The sequence below is a fragment of the Pelophylax lessonae genome, assembly GCF_965119305.1.
Source record: "Pelophylax lessonae genome assembly, chromosome: 4".
Lineage (NCBI taxonomy): Eukaryota > Metazoa > Chordata > Amphibia > Anura > Ranidae > Pelophylax > Pelophylax lessonae.
Genome location: NC_138771.1, coordinates 381221680 through 381244965, shown reverse-complemented (window position 1 = coordinate 381244965; position 23286 = coordinate 381221680). Strand labels below are relative to the sequence as shown.

The following is a 23286-nucleotide window of genomic DNA, read 5'->3' as shown; positions in this document are numbered from 1 at the left end:
GGAGACCCGGTCAGATGGTGGTGGTGCAGATGGAGACCCGATCAGACGGCGGCGGTGAAGGTAGGATGCCCGGGTTTCTCGGTGGGACAGGAGACCTGGGCGAGCAGCAGAAGGCAGCGGGAAAAGAGCATATCGGCCCTCAATATATCTGCTTTGCCGATAATCGATCGATCGCTATATATATATATATATATATATATATATATATATATATATGTATATATATATATATATATATATTAGTGATCGACCGATATCGTTCTTTTATTGCCGATACCGATATTTTGGTCATCGCATATCGGTATTGGCCGATATTTTCGTACATTAAAAAATGTTTTATTTTTTATTTTATATATATATATTTTTTACAGGTACTCTTGTGGAGGGATCTGGGGGTCTAAAAGACCCCAAACCCCTCTTCTGCACTTCAAAGCATTCAAAACGCCAAATTTGGCTGTTTTGAATGCTGTAATTTTTTTGAATTTGGCCCCGAGTACCTGGAAGTGATGTCATGACATCACTTACAGGTTTTTACATGGAAACCCGATCAGAGCCGTCTTCTCTTCGGCGGCCATGCAGGATGGCATGGGAGACCTGGGCAAGCCGTGGAAGGTGGTGGGAGGGGGGGGGGGGTTGGTGCTGGACGTCTCCTTCCACACCTTGTAATGACAGCCGAGCGGCTTCTCAGCTGCATTGGGTGTCTTTACAAGAAAGCCGACCGTCGGCTATGAACTCCGGTACCGGGGTGATGCCTCTAGCTGCAGGCATCCCTCCAGTACAAGCACTTTCCCGAAATATCGGCAATATCGGTCACCTTGGTGGTCGATTCCAATATATTGAGGAAAATGCAGATCAGCCTTCGATATTTCGGCTTTGCCGATAATTGGTCGATCTCTAATATATATATATATTACTTTCTCTTTTAGCAGTTACACTTGTTCATGTACACTACAGCTCCTAAACCTGAGTTTAGTAGCTTTTGGCGTTTTTTTTTTTTGCCTAAACGCAACTCCATAAAAGCCTATAGGGTTTCTTTACTAAAGACAAATTCACTGTGCACTTTTGAGTGCAGTCACTGTAGATCTGAGGGGGACATGCACAGAAGATAAAAAACAGTATTTTTGCTTGCACATTATTGGGTGACAGAAATCAGCAGAGCTTCCCCTCATTTCAGATCTTCCCCTCAGATCTACAGCGACTGCACTTCCAAGGGGACTACACACTCACAGAAGGCCCGTCTATTCATGGAAACCTTACAGGCAGTGTTGCTCATCTTAGTTTAAAAAAGTAATTAGTTACAGTTACAAATTACTTCTCCCAAAAAGTAATTGAGTTACTGACTCAGTTACCACATAGAAAAAGTAATTAGTTACTCAGCAAAGTAGCTGTGACTTTTTTTTTTAATATTCTATAATGCAATTATGTTTGGCACACTGGTGGTGGTGTGGGCGCTTGGCACACTGGTGGTGATGTGGCACACTGGTGGTGGGGGTCTGAGTCCTCCTGACTTAAGTAACCTTTTTTGTTTTTTGGTACCTGCTGCTGCCTGGACTGGCTGGCTGCTGCTGGTGGCGGGTGGCTGCCTGGCTGGTGGTGGCGTGGCACACTGGTGGTGGTGTGGGCGCTTGGCACACTGGTGGTGATGTGGCACACTGGTGGTGGCGTGGCACACTGGTGGTGGCGTGGCACAATGGTGGTGGCATGGCACAATGGTGGTGGCATGGCACAATGGTGGTGACGTGGCACACTGGTGGTGTGGGCGCTTGGCACACTGGTGGTGATGTGGCACACTGGTGGTGACGTGGCACAATGGTGGCGACGTGGCACAATGTTGGTGGCGTGGCACAATGGTGGTGACGTGGCACACTGGTGGTGGTGTGGGCGCTTGGCACACTGGTGGTGATGTGGCACACTGCTGGTGGCGTGGCACAATGGTGGTGACGTGGCACAATGGTGGTGGCGTGGCACAATGGTGGTGACGTGGCACACTGGTGGTGGGTGGTGGTTGGTGGGGGTCCTGACTGTCTGTGACTGTGACTGACTGAGTCTGTGAGGTTTTTTTTTTTGGTACCTGCTGTGCTTGCTGGTGGTGGTGTGGCCTGGCAGGCACTGGCACACTGTGGTCCGGGTCCCTCTGGCTCCGTCCTCCTCCAGGCCTCAGGCCTGCCTGTCTGTGCCTCTCTCCTCTCCTCTTGGTGGAGTCGGTGGTGGTGGACTTCTTGCTGCCCTGTGGGTGGGTGGAGTCCTGGTCCTGGACTATGTTGTTAAATTATATATAATACAGCCCAGGCTGGCAAAAGTTATTGCTGGCAATGCAATAGCCGCTTGCCTGGGTCGGGTCGCCGATCCGCCGGACTCTATGCCCTGTCCTGTGTCCTACGGCGCGCTGTGCTGTTGCTTGCTGTCCGAGACGTGTAACTCACTCGACAGTCTCCTCCTCTTCTCTCTCAAGTACCGCAGACAGCGGTCATAGAGGAGACAGGAAATACAATTACATCTACTGCCATCTAGTGGCGGTAGATGTAATTGCAGTAATGCAGCCGAAAGTAACGGCAACGACGTTACAGGGACAGGACGAGCAATCTGATAGATTACTCGTTACCCTGAAAAGTAACTGCGTTAAGTAACGCCATTTACTTAAACGCAGTTACTTCCAACACTGCTTACAGGACAACTACATGTCTCAGTTGGTGGATTCTCCTACTAGAGAAAATGCAGTGCTGGATCTATTGATCACTAATGACCCAGATCAAATCTCGGAGGTAGGAGTCCAGGACAACCTGGGCTCTAGCGATCACAGGATGATCACATTTAGCGTAAATAACAATATAACAAGGCCAGTGGGGAACATAAGAACCCTAAACTTCAGAAGGGCAAACTTTCCCAAAGTGTGCTCAATGATGGAAAGGGTAAACTGGGACCAAACCCTAGGAACACTGACCACAGAGGAAAAATGGGAATGCTTTAGCAACATATTAAACAAATGCATCTCGCAGTGCATTCCTATGGGAAATACATTTAAAAGACACGAAGCCAAACCTGGCTGGCTAAACCGTAATGTTAAAAACTTATTAGGGGAAAAAAAATGGCCTTCAAGAAATATAAATCAGAGGGCACAGTATCGGCTTTCGAGCAATACAAGGAGGCAAATAAGTAAATACGAAATCAAAATGGCTAAAATCAACTTTGAGAGACAAATAGCAGAGGATAGTAAAAAAGAACCCAAAGAAATTATTTAAATTAATCAACAGCAAAAAAACTAGGGCAGAGCATATTGCACACATAATTAACGATGATGGCAGGATGGTTACAGAGGACACTGAAAAAGCAACCGTGCTGAACGATTTTTTCTCGTCAGTCTTTACACAGGAAAAGGAGGGGTACACTGACCATGACTGTATGGTTAGCAGTAATACACAGGACTTGCCGCTATGGCTAACAGAGGGTGAAATCAGGGAAAGGCTGGATCAAATTAACACAAATAAATCACCAGGCCTGGATGGCGTACATGCGAGAGTACTCAAAGAACTTAGTAAGACTATATCTAGACCACTGTTCCTGATCTTTGCTGAAAGTATTATGACAGAAAATGTACCAGGGGATTGGAGGAAAGCTAACGTGATACCGATATTCAAAAAAGGGCAGAGGCATGTCCCGGGAAATTATAGGCCTGTCAGTTTGACATCGATAGTATGTGAACTTCTGGAGGGGATGAGAAGGGACTATATCGTAGAGTTTGCTAAAGACAACAACATCATCAGCAGTAATCAGCACGGGTTTACAAATGGATGTTCTTGTCAAACCAATCTCTTAACATTCTACGAGGAGGTGAGCTGTGAGCTAGATAGGGGGAGACCAGTGGATGTGGTGTACTTGGATTTAGCTAAGGTGTTTTATACAGTTCCCCACAAGCGCTTAAAATAAGGTCTGCAGGCATCGACCGCAAGGTTTGCTCTTGGATACGGAACTGGCTAAAAGGGCGTGTCCAAAGGGTGGTAATAAATAGCGCATACTCAGACTGGTCTGAGGTGGTAAGCGGGGTCCCCCAAGGCTTAGTCCTGGGACCAACCCTGTTCAATTTATTCATAAACAGCATTAAGGACGGGATTAGTAGTTCTATATCAGTTTTTGCAGACGACACAAAATTGGGCAGGGCAATAACTGCACGGCATGAAGCAGATATCCTACAGAATGACCTGGACAAAATAACAGAGTGGGCAACGACATGGCAAATGAGGTTTAATGCGGAGAAGTGTAAGGTTTTGCACTTGGGGACTAAAAACATGAAAGCACAATACACTTTAGGGGGGGAAACTTTTGGGGAATCAAAAATGGAGAAAGATCTGGGAGTCTTGGTAGAGGATAGACTAAGCAATAGCATGCAATGTCAAGCGGCAGCTGCCAAAGCCGGCAGAATATTAGCATGCATAAAGAAAGGGATGTATTCCAGAGATAAAACTATAATCCTACCACTTTATAAAACTCTGGTCCGACCGCATCTGGAGTATTCTGTCCAGTTTTGGTCGCCAGTCCTCAGGAGGGATGTGTTGGAGCTGGAGAGAGCTCAGAGAAGGGCAACTAAACTAATTAGGGGATTGGAGGACCTTAATTATGAGGAGCGTCTGCAATCGCTGGATTTATTCTCCCTGGAGAAGAGACGCCTGAGAGGGGACATGATAGCAATTTATAAATACCTCAGTGGTGATCTCAGCATAGAAAAAAAGCTATTCAGTCAAAAGGATTGCATGAGGACTCGAGGGCATACAATGCAATTAGAGAAAAAGCGTTTTAACCACTTCAGCCCCGGAAGATTTGGCTGCTCAAAGACCAGAGCCTATTTTGCGATTTGCGACAATTAACGGACAATCGTGCGATGCTGTACCGAAATGAAATTGACGTCCTTTTTTTCCCACAAACAGAGCTTTCTTTTGGTGCTATTTGATCACCTGTGCGATTTTTACTTTTTGCGCTATAAACAAAAAAAGAGCAACAATTTTGAAAAAATAACAATATTTTTCACATTTTTTATATGAAATTCCCCCCCAAAAAATGTAAAAATCAAAATTTTTTAACATTTAAGGCCAATTTGTTTTCTGCTACATATGTTTGGTAAAAAAAAATCGCAATAAGCGTATTTTGATTGGTTTGCGCAAAAGTTATTGCGTTTACTAACTAAGGGAAAGATTTTAGTCATTTTTATTGTTTTTTTTTTTTTAACGAGTAATGGCGGTGATCTGCTATTTTATTTGCGGGACTGCGACATTGCGGCAGACAGATTGGACCCTTGACTGACATTTTTGACACTTTTGGGGGTACCAGTGACATTACTACAGTAATCAGTGCTATACATATGCACTGTTACTGCAAAAAATGACACTGGCAGGGAAGGGGTTAACTTTTTTGGTGATGAAGGGGTTAAGTGTGTCCCTAGCTTCTAACTGTAAAGGGGTGTGGCTAGTGATGTAACCACAGAGACATACGATCCTACATAGCAGGATCGTATGATCTCTGCAGTTAGATCAGGGAGAATAACAGGCGGCTTTGTTTACATTAGCCGTCTGCCGTTCTTCCTCTGCATCGGGAGGTCGCGAGTGACCGGCAGACATCGGGTCCGCCGGTCACACGCGTGGACATGTCAGGGAATGAGCGGGGGCGGGAGCGCGCCTCCAGCGGCGCGCACTCGCCCCCTAGAGGCTCTCAGGCGAGCCACGTAGTACTACGTCACTTTGCCTGTACGGGGCTGACCGCTGCAGTAAATAGTCGTGCGGCCGTTGGCAAGTGGTTAACCTCAGGCAACGCAGGGGGTTCTTTACTGTTAGGGCTACAGGATTGTGGAATTCTCTACCACAAGAGGTGGTTTCTGCGGGAAGTATGGTTGCTTTCAAAAGACTCTCGGACGTACATCTCAATGATCAGAACATTCAGGGGTATGAGAGATTATTACGGCCACACACACCTACACAGGTTGAACTGGATGGACTATTGTCTTTATTCAACCTCAGCTACTATGTAACTATGTAACTATAAATGCACTTGTAGTGCACAGTTGATTTACCTTTAGTAAATCAACCCCATAGGCTTTTAGGATGGTTTAGGAGCTGCTGCGGTTAGGGGAGATTCAACCTCCCTCTCCTGAATGTGGAAGAATCGCGTTCAGGTTCTGAACGTTTTGACTGCCAGCCGTTCGATTTTCCTTCATTTGCGTTTTTCCGTGGCCGGTGGTCATAATAGGCTATGTGTACATGAAGCCTTAGGAAACTGATAAAAATTCACCAGCTTTTCAATAAATACATAAATAACATACTATATGGTATTCCTTATACCTGCTTATAGTTTAGCTTTATGTAAACATTAGGGGTTGATTTACTAACGGCAAATAGACTGTGCACTTTTGTAAGTGCAGTTTCAAATAATGAACACTATACTGAATTTGTACATCTGTGCTTTTGCTACAGCACGCTTTTAAGTATAAGAGCCGGTTCACACTGAGGCGATCCGACTTCGAGGGGCGACCTGTAAAGTTGCGGCGCGACTTGCAGGGACTTCAAATAATGGAAGTCTATGCAAGTCGCTCCCAGGTTGCCCCAAAGTAGTACAGGACCCTTTTTCTAAAGCCCCGTACACACACACAGATCGTCGTCATACAAACGTCGGCGGACGAAAGATCTGCCGATTGTACGCGTGTTAGTATGGTGCCTCCGACAGCTGTCTGCACACAATCTGCGGACAAGAGTCTTTCTTGCAAACATGAAAATTTTTGTCTGCAGACACCAGAACGGACGATTGTTCGCCTGTCAGTACAGAAATCAGCCGACAGACCGCAGATTTGCAAGACTGGGCATGCTCAGAAAATAAAAAACACAGGGAAAGTTAACCATTACATGACATCACTTCTGCAGTCAGCTGAAGTCTGCGGACAAAATTCTTGTGCTGTCCTTGTGCTGTCTTTGCACTTTTCAACAGACACCGACATCCCGGGGAGAAAAGACGAACATTTGTATGACGACGATCTGTGTGTGTGTGTACGGGGCTTTAGTCAGACGACTTGTGTCTCTCCTATTAGAACGGGTCCTGTACTACTCAATGGCGAGCGACCGACCGCGACTTGTCAGGCTGACAAGTCGCCTGACAAGTCGCGCTAGTCTGAATGGGGTCTAAACCCGTTCAGTTTAACATAGAAATGAATGGCAAAACATATATACTGTTTAAAAAAATTAAAGGAACACTTTTTCTATTCAGAGTACAGCATCAAGTCAATTAAACTCCTGGGATATTGATCTGCTCAGTTAAGTAGCAAACGGGGGTTGTTAATCAGTTTAGATGTTTTGGTGTTAATGAAATTAACAGGTGCATTCGATGGGCAACAATGAGACAACCCCCAAAACAGGAATGGTTTTAAATGGGGAGGCCACTGAAATTTTTTTTCCTTACCCATTTTTTCTGACTGTTTTTCACTAGTTTTGCATTTGGCTAGGGTCAGTGTCACTGCTGGTAGCATGAGGCGATACCTGGATCTATAGAGGTTGCACAGGCAGTCCAACTCCTCCAGGATGGCACATCAATACGTGCCATTGCCAGAAGGTTTTCTGTGTCTCCCAGCACAGTCTTAAGAGCATGGAGGAGATTCCAGGAGACAGGCCGTTACAGTAGGAGAGCTGAATGGGGCCATAGAAGGTCCTTAACCCATCAGCAGGACTGATATCTGTTCCTTTGTGCATGGAGTAACAGGATGAGCACTGCCAGAGCCATACAAAATTACCTCCAGCAGGCCACTGGTGTGAATGTCTCTGACCAAACAATCAGAAACAGACTTCATGAGCGTGGCCTGTGGGCCAGACATCCTCTAGTGGGCCTTGTGCTCACTGCCCGAGACCTTGAAGCTCGATTGGCATTTGCCATTGAACACCAGAATTGGCAGGTCCACCACTGTCGCCCTGTGCTTTTCACATATGACAGCAGGTTCACTCTGAGCACCAGTGACAGACGTAAAAGGGTCTGGAGAAGCTGTGGAGAATGTTACGCTGCCCTTTATATCGTTCAGCATGACTGGTTTGGTGGTGGGCCAGTGATGGTCTGGGGAGGAATATCCATGGAGGGATGCACAGACCTCTACAGGCTAGACAATGCACCCTGACTGACATTAGGAATTGGGATGAAATCCTTGGACCCATTGTCAAACCCTTCGCTGGTGCAGTGAGTCCTGGGTTCCTCCTGGTGCATGACTGTGTCCAGCCTTAGGGCTCTTTCAGACGGCCGCTCCGCTGTTTTTCTCCGCTGCGGGACTTTTCACGGAGGGGATGACATTTGTGTCATCCACTCCGTATGTCCGCATATCATCCCATCCGTTTGCGGATGATATGCGGACATAATGTAAGTCTATGGGCATTGTAGATGTCAGCGGATGACACCGCTGACATCCGATTTTCCTTCCTTTCCGTTTTTTGAATGGAGGAAAAATAGAGTTCTGTTCCGTACCAAAAAACGGAACAGAACTGAAAGGAAGAAAATCGGATGTCAGCGGATGGTATTCCGCTGACATCCGCAATGCCATTGACTTACATTATGTCCGCAAATCATCCACAAAAAAATAGGATGATTTGCGGACATACGGAGCAGCCGTGTGAAAGAGCCCTTATGTGGCGAGAGTTTTAAGCCAGTTCCTGGAGAATGAAGGAATTGATACCATTGAATGGCCCCCTGACCCAAATCCAATAGAACACCTCTAGGACAATATGTTTCGGCCCATCCGACGGTTGTACCTCAGTCTGTTAAGGAGCTCAGTGATGCCCTGGTCCAGATCTGGGAGGAAAAACCCCAGGACCCCATCCGTCATTTCATTAGGAGCATGCTCTAACATTGTCAGGCATGCATTCAAGTACATGGGGGCCATACAAAATACTGAGTACCATTTTAGGTTGCTGCAATGAAATTTCAGCAAAATGGACTAGCCTGCTGTATAATTTTTTCACTTAGATTTTTGGGGGTGTCTTTGAATTCAGCCCTCTGCAAGTTGATAGTTTTCATTTCCACCAAAAAATGTGGCATTCTTTCATTCCTAACACATTACCCAGTCCATATTAATATAGATATCCAGCATGAATGTTTTCCCTATTGAGATCTGATGTGTTTTCAAAGTGTTTCTTTAATTTTTTTGAGCAGTGCATATTGTAACAGAGCACCCCGAGAGACCAGGGAAAAGTCCTCTTCGAGGTTTATGCATCTCCCAGGCTCCTCTCATACACATTGAGGGATCTCGGATCCACAATCTAGTTCAGGTCTTGGACATACAGCCAGTGCTCTTGGGCTGGGAATCAGACAACTCCTGTCTGTGGGAGCAAAATGTTGGCAAAAGGAAACAAAAAGGTAACAAGCTATATATGTGGAAGCTAACAAGCTGTAGGCTTGCTCAGCCTGGTAGTGAGGGCCTGTAGTTTGGTATAGTTAGTGCAGAGACATGGTTAGGTTTTTGTTTTGCAATTATTGTTCCTTTTTGTGTCCTTAGTCACTATACAGCACCTGTATATAGACTTGTAAACATCACAAATAAACATTGCACCGTTTTGTCACTACCTTCTTGGATTTGGTATCTGTGCCTGAGAGACTGTTGGGAGCTTTGTGCTTGTTCCCCGCATACTATATATATATATATATATATATATATATATATATATATATATATACACACACAGTACTGTACATATGTTATTGTATAAAATCAGCATTCCACACTATTACTGGTGGAGAAATATATGCTATCCATCCTTTACATTTCTTGGTTCTCCAGATGAGTATTATTCTATAACTTATACCTTTGTTTTTTTGCTTGACCTTATAATATAGGCCCGGTCTACCATCCACTCAGAACTACCATCCACTTCTTTATTTCTTTCTTGTAGTTCTTTAGCCTTTAAACTTATTTCCTCCCCACTTTTGCAACATCTTCTAAGCCTAATAAACTAGCCAATAGTTATGTTTTTGATGATCAGTTTGGGGTGACACAAACCTGTGTGCAAGAGGACGTTTTAGAGAATGGATATCCTAACTAGGTGTTCAACTCATACTGAGCTTGCATCATTGGTATTGTAAAAAAGTGGAGTTTTCAAAACAGGAGCTGTGCTTCTATTGAGAACTGACTGCTTGGTGATTTTTGTGGTGCAAGTGATTTCTTCTCTTCTTTGGAAACTTTACTATCAGCTTTTAAATGTGTTTTTAATTTATTTTTTCTCTTGTTTTCTGTCACTTTTTAAACAATTTTTTCCCTTCTTTCAGTCTACAAATGTATGCGTTTTTGCATTAAAACATAATTATAAGCAATTGCCAGCATGGATTGAAAAGAAAAAAGTGGTAAAAAAAATCTGCTTTCTTTTTGTGAGGAAGCAAGCAAAAACCTAGACAAAAGAGTGGTTGAAAACTATAGCATATTTGTTCTGTGCAATAGCATTTAATAAAATTCCACATGCATGGCTAATGCATAGTATAAAGTGTAAAGGCTTGGAAAGTTCTGCCTGTAGATGGATAGAAAACTAGTTAAAAGACTGTTTTCAGTGAGTAGTGATGAATAATTGATACACAGAATGGTCTGTTATTAATGGTGTACTCTAAGGATCAGTGTAGTGACCCTTACTTTTTAACCTATTCATAAGAGATATAGTGTTTAAGATTAAAAGTACTATTTCAGTGTTTGCAAAAGACAGCAAAGTTATGTAGTGGAGTTATGTTCTTACAGAATGTCTCCAATTTACAAGCTGACCTCAATACACTATTCAATTGGGCAGCTATTTTAATGTTGATAAATGTAAAATTGTGCATTCAGGGGCTTAAAACATGCAGGCATCATACATGTTATGCATTCTAGGAGAACAGCTGGAGGAGTTAATGGTCACAAAGGATCTAGGTGTTCTGGTAGATCATAAACCTATTAATAGCGTCAGAGTGGGAAAGCATAGATCAGGTATACCAATCCCAAGGAGTCACCAGGATATTGACTGCTGTAGCTAAAGGGTCCCTAGACCTAGTGGAACAAACCTGCTCAGTTTTCTGTTCAATCTGGAAGTCAGGAGGTCCAAATCCTGCATTGCTCATTTGCTACAGAGGTCTTGAAACCCCTCTGGATGAAGAGACCACTCCCTTATATTCAGATGTTGATGAGAAAATCCACCTGCCAAATGTTCACGCTTATGGGCCATACACACTATAAGATTTTCTGAAGACTTTTTCCTTTAGACTTACCAAAACCATATAATATGAGGTCAAACCTAAACACTTTCAATTTGTATGCAATCTGGCAGGCCCTTGCACTACATAGAAAAGGTAAATCTGAAGGAAATCTAACCTCAAAAGTTGGATAGTGTGTATCCAGCTTTAGAATCTGCACTGCAGACAGGGCTGTAAAGTGAAGCCAAACCTGGTTGGTTCTGGTTCCTCCCTAATGGTTAACAAATGGCACCCTTGTAGAACTGTTTAACTGAATGAGGAGTGGATGACTCATCAGAGAGGCCCAGTGCTGAAAGGATAACTGAATCACTCAGGGTTCAAGTATGTTCATAGGAAGACAAGCTTTCTCCAGCGCCCAAGTCCCCTGCATCAAAAGGGTGTCCAGGACAAGCTGCCTGCCCTCTCAGGAGAAGGTTTCCAGGTATCCCACTATGAAGAAGCCCAGTGAAGTAAGCCGAGGAAGTACAGAACCCTGATAAGGACCCATGATGCAGTGGACAGATCAAAAGGAACTACAATAAAGTGGTAATGTTGCATTCTCCCTGCAAAGTGAAGGTAGCATTGTTGCGCTGAAAAGATGGGGATAAGTTTACATCTTTGATATCCACAGATGCCTACATAGAGGAAGCAACGACTGGCCTGACTGATTCCATTTGAAATTTGTGAATGTAAATGAAGACTTTGGGGTTGATTTACTAAAAGCAAATACACTGTCCACTTTGCAAGGGAAGTTGCACTATACCCTTCCATTGTATAATCATGTGCAAGATAAACTTTTTTTTTCCTTGCAATTGATTGGATATTTTTTGCAATGTGTAATTTCAGCACCTTGACTAAAACCAGAGGTTAATTCCCTTGAAAAGTGCTACCTCCTTTAAAATAGTATGGTGAAATAAATAGTGAAATAGCAGTCCTGTAACATATAATTCACTTATGCATAACAAAGTAAAAAACTTCAAGGAGAAATATATAAAAATTGAAATGTGAAATCTTGAAAATTATGAAAATCCACGTGGAAGAATCCCAAACCACCTCACAGACAAGTGTGCCAGTTCCCTTATCAAACAGTTATGCTCTCCAAATGATAAGAGATCAACAAAGAAATCATCCAATTGAGGGGCCACCACTCAGGATACCACTGACTCCACCGCCACCACGGTCCTTCACTGGTTATCCAAAGCCAGAACCTCAAAAAAATATTAGCTAGGAGAAAGAACAAAGTAGTAAGCTAAAACAACATGTTTTATTAAAAGTAGATATACTCACAAAAGTTAGAGTGAGGCAGGCAAAACACATCATACCAGGGATCAACAGCGGGTGTACAACATCATATGCCACTGGGCTTGACCCTATGCCGTTTGACTGGTGAAGACCTCTATTGTCAAGATGTCCGTTACAGATGGCTTGTAGTTCTCAATAAACTACGAGGGCACCGGTGGTAAAGAGGTATAGGCAGAATCCTGTGTCTGCAGGAGTCTGACATTGCGCCCACAGTCTGCTGATCGCGGGTGCAATGCTCTGCAGACTCCTGATAATAAAAATAATAAATGCAAATTTTTATACTGCAAAAACATGTTTATTTTTTTTAAATGGTGAACCTGCCCTTTAACACTAAACAATATTCATTTCTGGACCAAAACCTATGGGAAAACAATGGAAAAAGTGTTTCCTCTGCACTGCACAATGGATGGAGATCCTGTGCATGAAAAGGGAAAGCATGATGAAGAGCAACACAACCACCATATACTGTAAGAACTATTAGACAATCTTCAGAAGTTTGAAGATGTTCCAAGCCACCATTTGTGTAAACAACCAATTCCCAAGTACGCTAAGAGCCGGTTCACATTAGCGCGACTTGTCAGGCGACTTGTCAGCCTGACAAGTCGCGCTCCCTCACGGTCCATTGACCGCTACAGGACCCGTTCTAATAGGAGCGACACAAGTCGCTCCGACTTAGAAAAAGGGTCCTGTACTATTTCGGGGCGACCTCGAAGCGACTTGCATAGACTTCCATTATGTGAAGTCCCTGCAAGTCGCTCCGAAGTCGTGGTGCAATGTAATGCACAAGTCGCCCCCGAAGTAGTAAGGAGTCGTGTCGCCTCAGTGTGAACCAGCTCTAGCATTTGAAGACAATACACTTATTTACAAACAAAACACAGTTAGGAGAGACATTATCAATATGACTGGATCAATGGAAAATAATAAAACACAAGAGACGTATTATTAATGGAGAAGAGAGCAAAGTAAAGGCACACAGCATAAATAAGTCATTGATTCCCCCCAATGCATCATAGGAAAAAAAAGAGGGACACAAATACCAATTACAACCATAACAAAAAAGAAATCTAAACAATCAACCCTCTACAATAAAGAATACATCCAGAAAATGTGAATAACACACCAAGCACGCACAATAACAAAAGTAATCAGGAAATAGGGGGTCTGCAAGAACCAACCTATAGGAGCCAAAAACGTAGCCTCATCAAGCCAATATCCAACAAATGGAAGTAGGGAGCCATCCACAAGGAAAAATAAAGATAAAGAAAACCCTAACAAATCCATATAACAACAAGAACCTCCACAATGCATCAGTCAAAAGAGACTGTTGTTTTAATACCCAAATCTCTAATCCTTTCTGAATTCTAGCAACAGATAACTTGAAGAAACAGACTGTAGTTGGTCATGTTACAATGCCAGAAATTACAGAAAAACAGTCAGCATACAGTAAGGAACATTTTAGGGTCAACTCCCCAAGGGAAAAAAAAGAAGAATAACAGTTTTAGACATTCAAAGATGGAAGGGAAAGCAAAAAAAAAAACAAGATGTAAACAATCTCTTTATATTTTTATAACCTCTGTTACAAAAGTTGCTGAATAATGTACCTATGGTAGGACTCAAATTATTTTAGCTTTACAAGGATTTGCAAACCTTTATTAGGATATGGATAGTTTCTTAAGTATAGAGAAGGACAACAGAGACATTATCAGTTAACCAAACTACTGTATGCCATGTGGAAGATAGGATATGACCCAGTGACCAAATAGCATTAAACACATTCCATGCATTACTGAGGAAGGGTTTCAGCCAGAACTCCAGTGGTCGGGCATGCTTCACAATAGTCCCTTTATGGATATATCCTTCAGTCCAGCTTCTTCTCTTAACACGTAAAAACTGAATTTACAAAAAAAAAAAAAAAGAATTCTATGGAAAAAAACGTAAAATAACTATAAAGACAGATATACAAACAATCAAAACACTAAAATCTCTGAAGGAAAACACAGAGCTGATCATTACTACATAAATAAGAAAGCATGTAAAACAGGGATATTGAACAAAAAAACCCCAAAAAATAAAAAAACCTTCCTCTTGTGGGTCTACTACAGTACTTTCTATTTCCACCACTTCCCTAAATTCCATAAATTCCCAGGGCGTCCCATCATTGCCAAAGTAGATGGGTTAACAGACAGTATATCCAGGGCCATCTTTAAGGCAGTGCAAAAGGGGCAGCTGCCTTGGGCCTCATCATTGTTGTGTGGCCCAAAGCAGCTGCCCCCTGAGCCTGCGTTGCCTGCAAAATAGTTAAGTGAATTTGGGTGGGCCCAAGAAAATTTTGCCCAGGGTCTAATCAATATTAAAGACGGCCCTGAGTATATCACAATATATACATTTCTTCCTACAGCCCATGGTGGTCACACTTCCTGCATACATTAACCACCTCCCGCCTGCCAAATGTTAAAATGACAGGTGCAAGGTGGCTCTCTCATTCTGGGATGACATCATATGACATCGTACCACTCTCGCAGTGATTGAACGCCCAGGACACAGGGGATCCCCGATCTCGGTAAAGAGCCGATGATGACGCTCTTTACCAGTGTGATCAGTTGTGTCCAATCACAGCTGATCACATGTAACCAAGGAAATGCCAGTTATTGGCTTTCCTCTCCTCACACACTGTCAGTGGAAAGCTGATCAACGCCATTTCCTCATGTAGGAGACCTGCACAGATAATCAGGGCACTGATTATCAGTGCAGCCCCAACAGTGCCCAGCAGTAATGCCATTCAGTGCCCAGCAGCAAAGCCAATTAGTGCCCATCAGTGTTGCCAGTAACTACCCATCAATGATGCCAATCAATGCCCATCAGTGATGCCAGTCAGTGCTGCCGTTCCGTGCCCTTCAGTGCCTGCTTATGAGTGCCGCAAATCTGTGCCCTTCAGTGCGGCCTATCAGTGCCCATCAGTGCAGCCTATCAGTGCCCATCAGTGCTGTATATTAGTGCCTTCTCATCAGTCCAATCTCATCAGTGCCCTTCAGTGCTGGCTTATCAGTGATCATCAGTGCAGCCTCATCAGCACACTTAATTACAAAATATACTTACAAAATATACTAACAGAAACAAACTTTTTTTTTTTCAAAGTGTTTTAGCAAAAAATAAAAAACCAAGTGGTGATTAAATACCACCAAAAGAAAGCTCTATCTGTCTCAAAAAAAATTATAAACATGTCATTTTGGAACAGCGTTGCATGACCGCACAATTGACATTCAAAGTGCGACAGCGATGAAAGCTGAAAATTATGCTGGCCATACACTAGCCGAAATATCGGACGAACTAATTTTCGAAAAATGAAATGAGAGCAGACGATCGTGCCATCATTTAATTAATTTTGAAAGATAAATCGTTCAATGGACATAAATTAATTCAGATTGTCACATATACCGAGTGCAAACAGGTCGGCCGAGAAATACATTAACCTTTCAATTTATCGTTCGTTTATCCTTCGGCCGGGAAAGATTTTCAAAACTGTTCTTTCGATTTTTCGGCTCTGAAAAGTTGAAAACGATTTTCTATTTGTGCCCATTAACTGGACGAAAAATGGACGATCGGACCAAATGAAGAATTTTCGGCAGGTGTATGGCCAGCATTAGCCTGGGCAGGAAGGGGGTTAAAGTACGCAGTATAGAAGTCGTTAAAGGTTCCAGTCACTTACTAGGCACACTACAGTGATATTAAAGGCTTTTTGTTTTTTTGAATTACCGTATGTCATGCAATGGTTTTGCACTGAGCAGCCCTGATCCTCCTCTTCGCGGGTCCCTGCTGGTGCTCATGGCCCCTTTCCTCCTGCAACCTGCTTGCAATGGGGGTACCCAAGAAGGCCTTTTCCCGAGCTGCAGCTTTGTTGGTCAATTCACACACAGAGCCGTGGCACTGGCTGTGATTTACAGCAGCGGGACCCAATGGCTTTCGTTGCTGTCTCAGACAATGAGGAAGAAGAGTCCCCAAAAAGCCAAGGCTTTCGTGCACATCGCTGGATCAAGATGGGGCTCAGGTAAGTAATAGGAGGGCTGGGGGGGCTGCTGCACAGATAAGGTTTTTTTTACCTTCATGCATAGAATGAGTAAGCCTTTAGAACCACTTTAAGTAATAAAGCTGGGATTGGGTACATCAGGTTATCCTTAATGTCAGTTCACGGTACACTTCTATACCACATCTAGCAGGACTTACAGCTTATGACAAATTTCTTTCCATTATTTATTTTTTTCCTACTATTAAATTCTCAGTGCACATGGTTTGCACTGGAGGACAATTACATTCGGTTTCTTGACACTTTCTACCTACAGAAAACTGTCACCACTATTGGAGCCAACTTTGCACCATGGTATGCCAACCTATCCATAAGATTCTAGAATATACACTGGTCAAATAATCATCTTGCACATTATCTCATATTTTATGGTTGCTACATAAATAATGTAGGACAGCAAGAAAGATATCACTGTTATTTTTACCTGCTCAGCAATCTGTGCTGGAAGCGAACATCTCCCAAGGTGAGCTGCTCTAAATGTTCACGTCTATGCAGTCTGGTAAGACTCCTGGTTAAGATGGGCTCCCTGTGGAGTATTACAAACAATAAGCTGATATCCTTGCCCCTTGCTTACTTGTAACACTCAAACATGCTTTCAAAATTGTGGCTCTCCCTCCCTCCATTAGGGAGGCTATTATAGTTGTGATTCATATACCAGGGAAAGATCCTGATAGGTGCTCCTCCTACTGTTCAATTTCACTTTTGAATATAGATGTGAAAATCTTGAAGATTTGGGCTGCTAGACTGAATTCAGTTATTATTTCCCTGGCTTATAAAGACCAACCTGGGTTCTTCCCGGGTAAAGGAACAGACATCAACCTTCAGAGAATAATTACTACTTATCGGCTACCTATGATAATGTGGATACCAGAGTCATTGCCTCTTTGGATGCTAATAAAGGCATTTGACTCAATGGAGTGGCTGTTACTTTGAGCGACCCTAGTTAAATTTGGTTTTGGACCTAACTTTATCCAATGGATTGGCCTTCTATACTTGGCCCCTACAGCTTGTATCTTTGCTAAAAATACTTTGAACTCTTTTTCCTCTACATAGGGGGACTAGACAGGGTTGTCCCCATCTCCTGGTCTTTTTACCTTGGTCATCGAGACTTTGGCTAACCTCATTCACACTGATCCAGTCAGCTGAGATTTGCGGGTTTGGTCATTGGAGGCAGATAACGTGTTATTGTACTTGAACGATGCCCAGTCTTCCCTCTCTTCCACCCTATATACATTAAACGAATATGGCTCCTCCTCTGGTATAAAAAATAAATTGATCCAAATCTCCACCCTTCCCTAAAGATTGGCATATGCCTCATGCAGCTAGTACTACCCCCCTCCAATGGGTTTTAGCTATTTAAAACCTAGGTATTCATGCCTCCCTTGATCTTCAATCTGTCCAGGATCTTAATATCTTATCACTCAACTTAAATCTAAATGGGAAATTTGGACTGCTCTCATCTTGCTGGTAGGAAGGGTAAATTTTATTTAAATGCTTTTTTCCCCTAAATTAAATTACCTGTTCAGACAAGTCCTGACCTGGATCCCCCTACATATAGTTCATACTATTTATACCATCATTATATTCCTTTTGTGGCTGGGAAAATTACCTAGATTGGCTTTTACTAAACTACAACTACCATAGATAAAGCAAGTCTCCACCCCTCCCTAATCTGTTCTTTTACTATTTGGTTTTTGCTTTGGTATTGGTTTGGTTTTTGCTTTTATTTACTCTACATTGGTGACTTGCCCTCCCTGATAGGAAGCCGGTCCTGGACCCAAGCTATAGTTGGCTCTCTGCAACTGCTCCAATCTTTAAAACACAGGGTACCCAGGTCCCAGAACTCAGAAGACTAATAGTGCAAAGAAGCCTAGACCACCATATTCCTAGACATTTTTTAATATTTTTCCAAGCTATGTGGGAGGAAAATCTTTTGGATGACCCCTACAGGCTTGAAGGAGGTGGAACACTGTCTGAAGAAGGTGGGGGAATCACACATCCAGCTGGGCCATCATCTTCATGCGGTCTGAGAGTAAAATGATGCTGGAGGAGGAAGGCTCGCGCCCATATTTTGTAACATTGCTGGCAGAATAAGTTCTGCAGGAAAAAATAAAAAGTTCTGCATTCTTTTACATTTTTGTGGACATAAGCAGATATAAATAAATGTTTATATCCAATCTGTTTATGTCAATTTTTAGACAAGAAACATATTATATTTGTATACGTTTGTCACCTTAAAACCTCTTTTGACAATTTAAAGAAGACAATTTAAAGAAAGCAAACCTTTTTCATTTTTTCCTTTGGACATAAACCAACTTGGGTAAAAATGGATGTAGGTCCATTTACATCTGACCGTTTATAGACATACAGTAAAACCTTGGATTGCGAGCAAAATTAGTTCCAGAAACATGCTTGTAATCCAAAGCACTCTTATATTAAAGCGAAATTCCCCATAAGAAATAATGAAAACTCAGATGATTCATTCCACAACCATTTATTCATAAGTCCTTCAGTTTATAGTCCATATAAAAAGATTATAGCAATGTGATAGGTTGTGTAATCATAAAATGTCCATTCACAAATGGCAGCCTCTACAAGGGATTAGAAGCAAAATCCAGCAGGAGCTACGGAGTATAAAAGAGAAGAAAAACACCTCTAAGTGTAGCAATATGGTTACATTTAATGAAGGTACAACATTTAGCAACTCACATGGTTGCTGATTAAAAGAGGCACATCTAAGTATGCAGGCATCCGGGGTAAAGCTGTCCACATAGACCATCCTCCTCACCGTCGGCTCTCACCATTGTCAGTCTGCAATCGTGACCGAGAAGACTACCCTGCAGTAGAGCGATCTAAAGGGGGGCTTGAAGCACTCGTGGAGCGCAGTGTGGAAGGGATGACATCGATGGTGGTGAGGAGGATGGTCTATGTCTATTACCCTGGATGCCTGCATACTTAGATGTGCCTGTTTTAATCATCAACCATGTGATTTGCTAAATGTTGTACCTTCATTAAATGTAAACACTTTGCTACACTTAGAGGCACCTCTCTTCTCTTTTATACTCAGTTGTGACGTGAGGCTACTTGCATATCAAGACATCGCTTGTTTATAAAAAAAATGTTGCTTGTCTTGCAAAACGCTCTCAAATCAAGTTACTCTCAATCCAAGGTTTTACTGTACCTGTAATTGTGGTTCAGGCTGGATCTGGAGGAAAACTAACAGACAAACCCAGACTAAATGCCTGTGTGAATGGGCCCTGTACAGGATGCCAGGGATTGTTCCTTGGTGGTAAATATGTGTCACCATTGTTTGGGTTGTGTTCCTTTTAGGGGGAGGACAAGAGAGTGGCCATAGGCCCAACCTCACTGAAACCTTTTGATTATCTCTTAAGGGAATTTTCTTTGAACCAGAGGTGGTTCTACCAATTTTTGCAGCTATGCCATGCTCTTCATGTCCAATTTTCTTCTTGCCCTGTTTTGTTTTCTCCAGTGCCAGTGTTGGAGAGAGTGGTTCAGGCAACCTCTACTAAAGGTATTATTTCCGCTACCTACTCTCTATTAGAGAGCACTTTACACAAGTTTAACCAGGGAGAAGTGGGAGCAGAATATTGGACCTATTTCTGATAATGTCTGGGAAAAGATTTTTTGGGGTCTCCCCCTTGTGTCTTTTACCTTCGAACAGGTTAACCCATATTGCATAGGGTGTATAGCACCCCAGGAATTTCTGTTTTCTATTGGTCTAAGAGCCGATTCGGCTTGTTCCAGATGCGACAATTTGGGGTCCTTGATACACCTGTTATGACGCTGCCCAACACTCCAGAGGTATTGGGAGGAGGTTGTGGGCAAAATTTATGGGATATTAGATGTGGATCTTTCAGTGGATCCTTTAACATGTCTATTGGGGTATGTTGACAATTCACTGCTAAAGCCACCAAAGCGGATTACTGTCATACGTGCGCTGTTTGTGGCTTGAAGACAAATTGCCTTTAAGTGGATCTCCCCACGTACCTTTGACTATATCAGACTGGATATTCCATCTTAATAAGTGTGTCTTATATAAGAGGCATATTTTGGCTCGAATAGGTATTGAGCTAGAGTCTAGGATGGTGTAGATATAGGTGTATGGTTAGGTCCAATATATCTTGTGTGAGGATTGTGAATAAAATGGAAAAGAGGGAAAGGGAACAGTTATTGTGTTTTTTTTGTTTTTTTTGTCATATGTTTTTTAGGTCTTCTGTGTAAATGTTTGTGTTAGTAAAAGGAAAAATTTAAATAAAATCAGAATAAAAAAAAAAAAAAAAAAAAAAAAAGATCATGTGTATAAAGGAAATGATTGTGTATTCATTAAGCCTATATTTGAGGTATTATTGCAGTTTTTTTCTTAATGCCCAAGTGTAGCTCTATATTTTTCTAAGTAAGGCTACATAAAAAATAAATGGGTAATTTGTATAGAAATAATGCTCCAGTCTTATGCCTAGTGAAAAAAACCCCCCAAAAGCCAATATTTTTCTAATGTAGTCTTACCTTATAGGAAAATTAAAAATAAAGTTAATAGACTTGCTTTCTGAGATAGGGCTGTAACATAGAACAGTAGCAAATTAGGAAGAAGAGTATATGTTTATAATGATCAAGGTTTAAAAGCATTAACAATGTAATTTGTTGGAGCTAATCTTGAGTCAGTGCACTGATTTAACTTGTTACCTGAAATAACCTTTTGTTATAATATTTGGAATATCAGTTTTTCTTGCTTACTTAAAGTCATAGTAATGGGTCAACAAAACTAATGTATGTTTAACTGTACAATTTGTTATAGCATTAGCTCCAAGCATCGACAGAACAAAAAAGCCAAAAATGGTATTACAACCAAACACAGGAACACCTAGCATTGTTTCAGGTCAGTACAAGAATTATGTTACTATTCTGAAGTTAGTTGATCATTGATACATTTTGATAGTCTTTTTGTCTTGATATTTTTAAGGACAAATGTAATTATTATGCATTGAAGAAAGGTCGGAAATGAAAGGGCAACAGCAAAACAGTAATAAGCAGGAAAAATGTCATTTACCATTTTCTTACATAACAAGTAGCTATAGAGATAATGGGGAAAATAGTGAATGATGACATTACAGGTGATTTACTAAAGACAAATATATTGTGCACTTTGCAAGGGATTTGGCTCCAGAGCTTAGAATATGAGGGAATGCTGTTTTTTTTTCCTTGCACGTGATTGGGTATTCTTTGCAAAGTAAAGCTTTACCTCATTTACTAAGCTCTAGATCAAATGCCCTTGCAGAGTGCACAGTCAATTTGCCTTCAGTAACATGTGACTTGCGTGTTCCCTACGGGCTACACTGCAGCATGATCTATCACCGGATGTGTCTACCATACCCAGCCAATGACTGATCATTATACAATGCTGCTACCTGCACCATGTGATCGCTGTGACCAATCACAGAAGATCAAATGACAATTGTAAACAATGGATGGCTTCCTTTCATGCCATTCATTGTGTAGAATTATGTTGCTAGTTGTGATTGGTCACATGGTACAGACAGGGCCAATCACAGCCCATCTGTACCATGTAATTAGTGACAAATCACAGCTATACACACTGAATTAATCAATTTCATTTAGTAAAAACAGTTACGTATAATAGTGAAATTCACTGGTCCAAGCAATGTGTAAAAAAAAAAAAAAAAAAATCACTTCCCCAGAGTAGTGCAATGTTACTATAGTAACACTGTATTGCTCTGGTCAAGGTGTGTTAAAAAAAAATGTATTTAATGAAAAAATAAATGTATTAAAAAAAAATGTAACTTTTTTTTTTCTTTTACATACTGTCACAAGTGCGTATCCTCGATCACCACCACACCAGTTATATGATGACGATGTACTGCACTGGGGACCGTTTTTTAAAAGTTCTTTATTTTCCAGAAAACTGGCACAAAAAATTGTATAACTTAAAAAAACTCACCATGCCTCTCACTAAATACCTTGGACTGTATAATGTCCAAAATGTGTAATGTGGGTAATATTTGTACTGTCCTGGCGTTTTGGGCCTCAAGAAATGAGATAGGCCGTCACTACATCAGGACTGATCAATATATATATATATATATATATATATATATATATATATATATATATATATGTATGTATGTGTGTGTTTGTGTGTGTGTGTGTATATATATATATATATATACACACACACACACACACACACCATGATTTGTAGACTCTATATATTTCCAGACTAAATATGAGACATTGATATTGATTTAGATTTTTTGATATTTTCACCAAAGAAATGTAGTAGAATACAGTTTGGATTAAATTTATGGTGAAAGCTTATTTGCAAAATTGTGTAATAGAAATGAAGAAAAAAAAAAACAATTTTAGTCTTTTTTTTTTTTCCATTTATTTAGCAAAAAAAAAAAAGAAAAGACAGTGGTCAATAAATACTACCAAAAGAAAGCTCTATTTGTGTGAAAAAAATTAAACAAATTTCATATGGGTACAGTGTTGCATGACTGCGTAATTGTAATTCAAAGTGCTGAAAATTGGCCTGGGCAGGAAGGGGGTGAAAGTGCACTGTATTGCAGACAAAAGAGACAGGATAATCCACAAAGAAACTGTTTTAGACACAGATCAAATATATCATCTTTAACTTCAGTATTATACATTTTTTTGCTTTACCTCAATACTAACAG

The 23286-nt window shown here is 41.6% G+C and overlaps 1 protein-coding gene across 1 annotated transcript in view; it reads left to right on the top strand.

The window, feature by feature from the left end:
* Nucleotides 1-23286, top strand: part of LCP2 (lymphocyte cytosolic protein 2) — a 325994-nt gene that overhangs the window by 204240 nt on the left and 98468 nt on the right. Inside the window, exon 10 of the mRNA XM_082256323.1 lies at nucleotides 21390-21470. Within this exon, the coding sequence (XP_082112449.1) occupies nucleotides 21390-21470 (81 nt within the window). The remainder of the gene's footprint in view (nucleotides 1-21389; nucleotides 21471-23286) is intronic.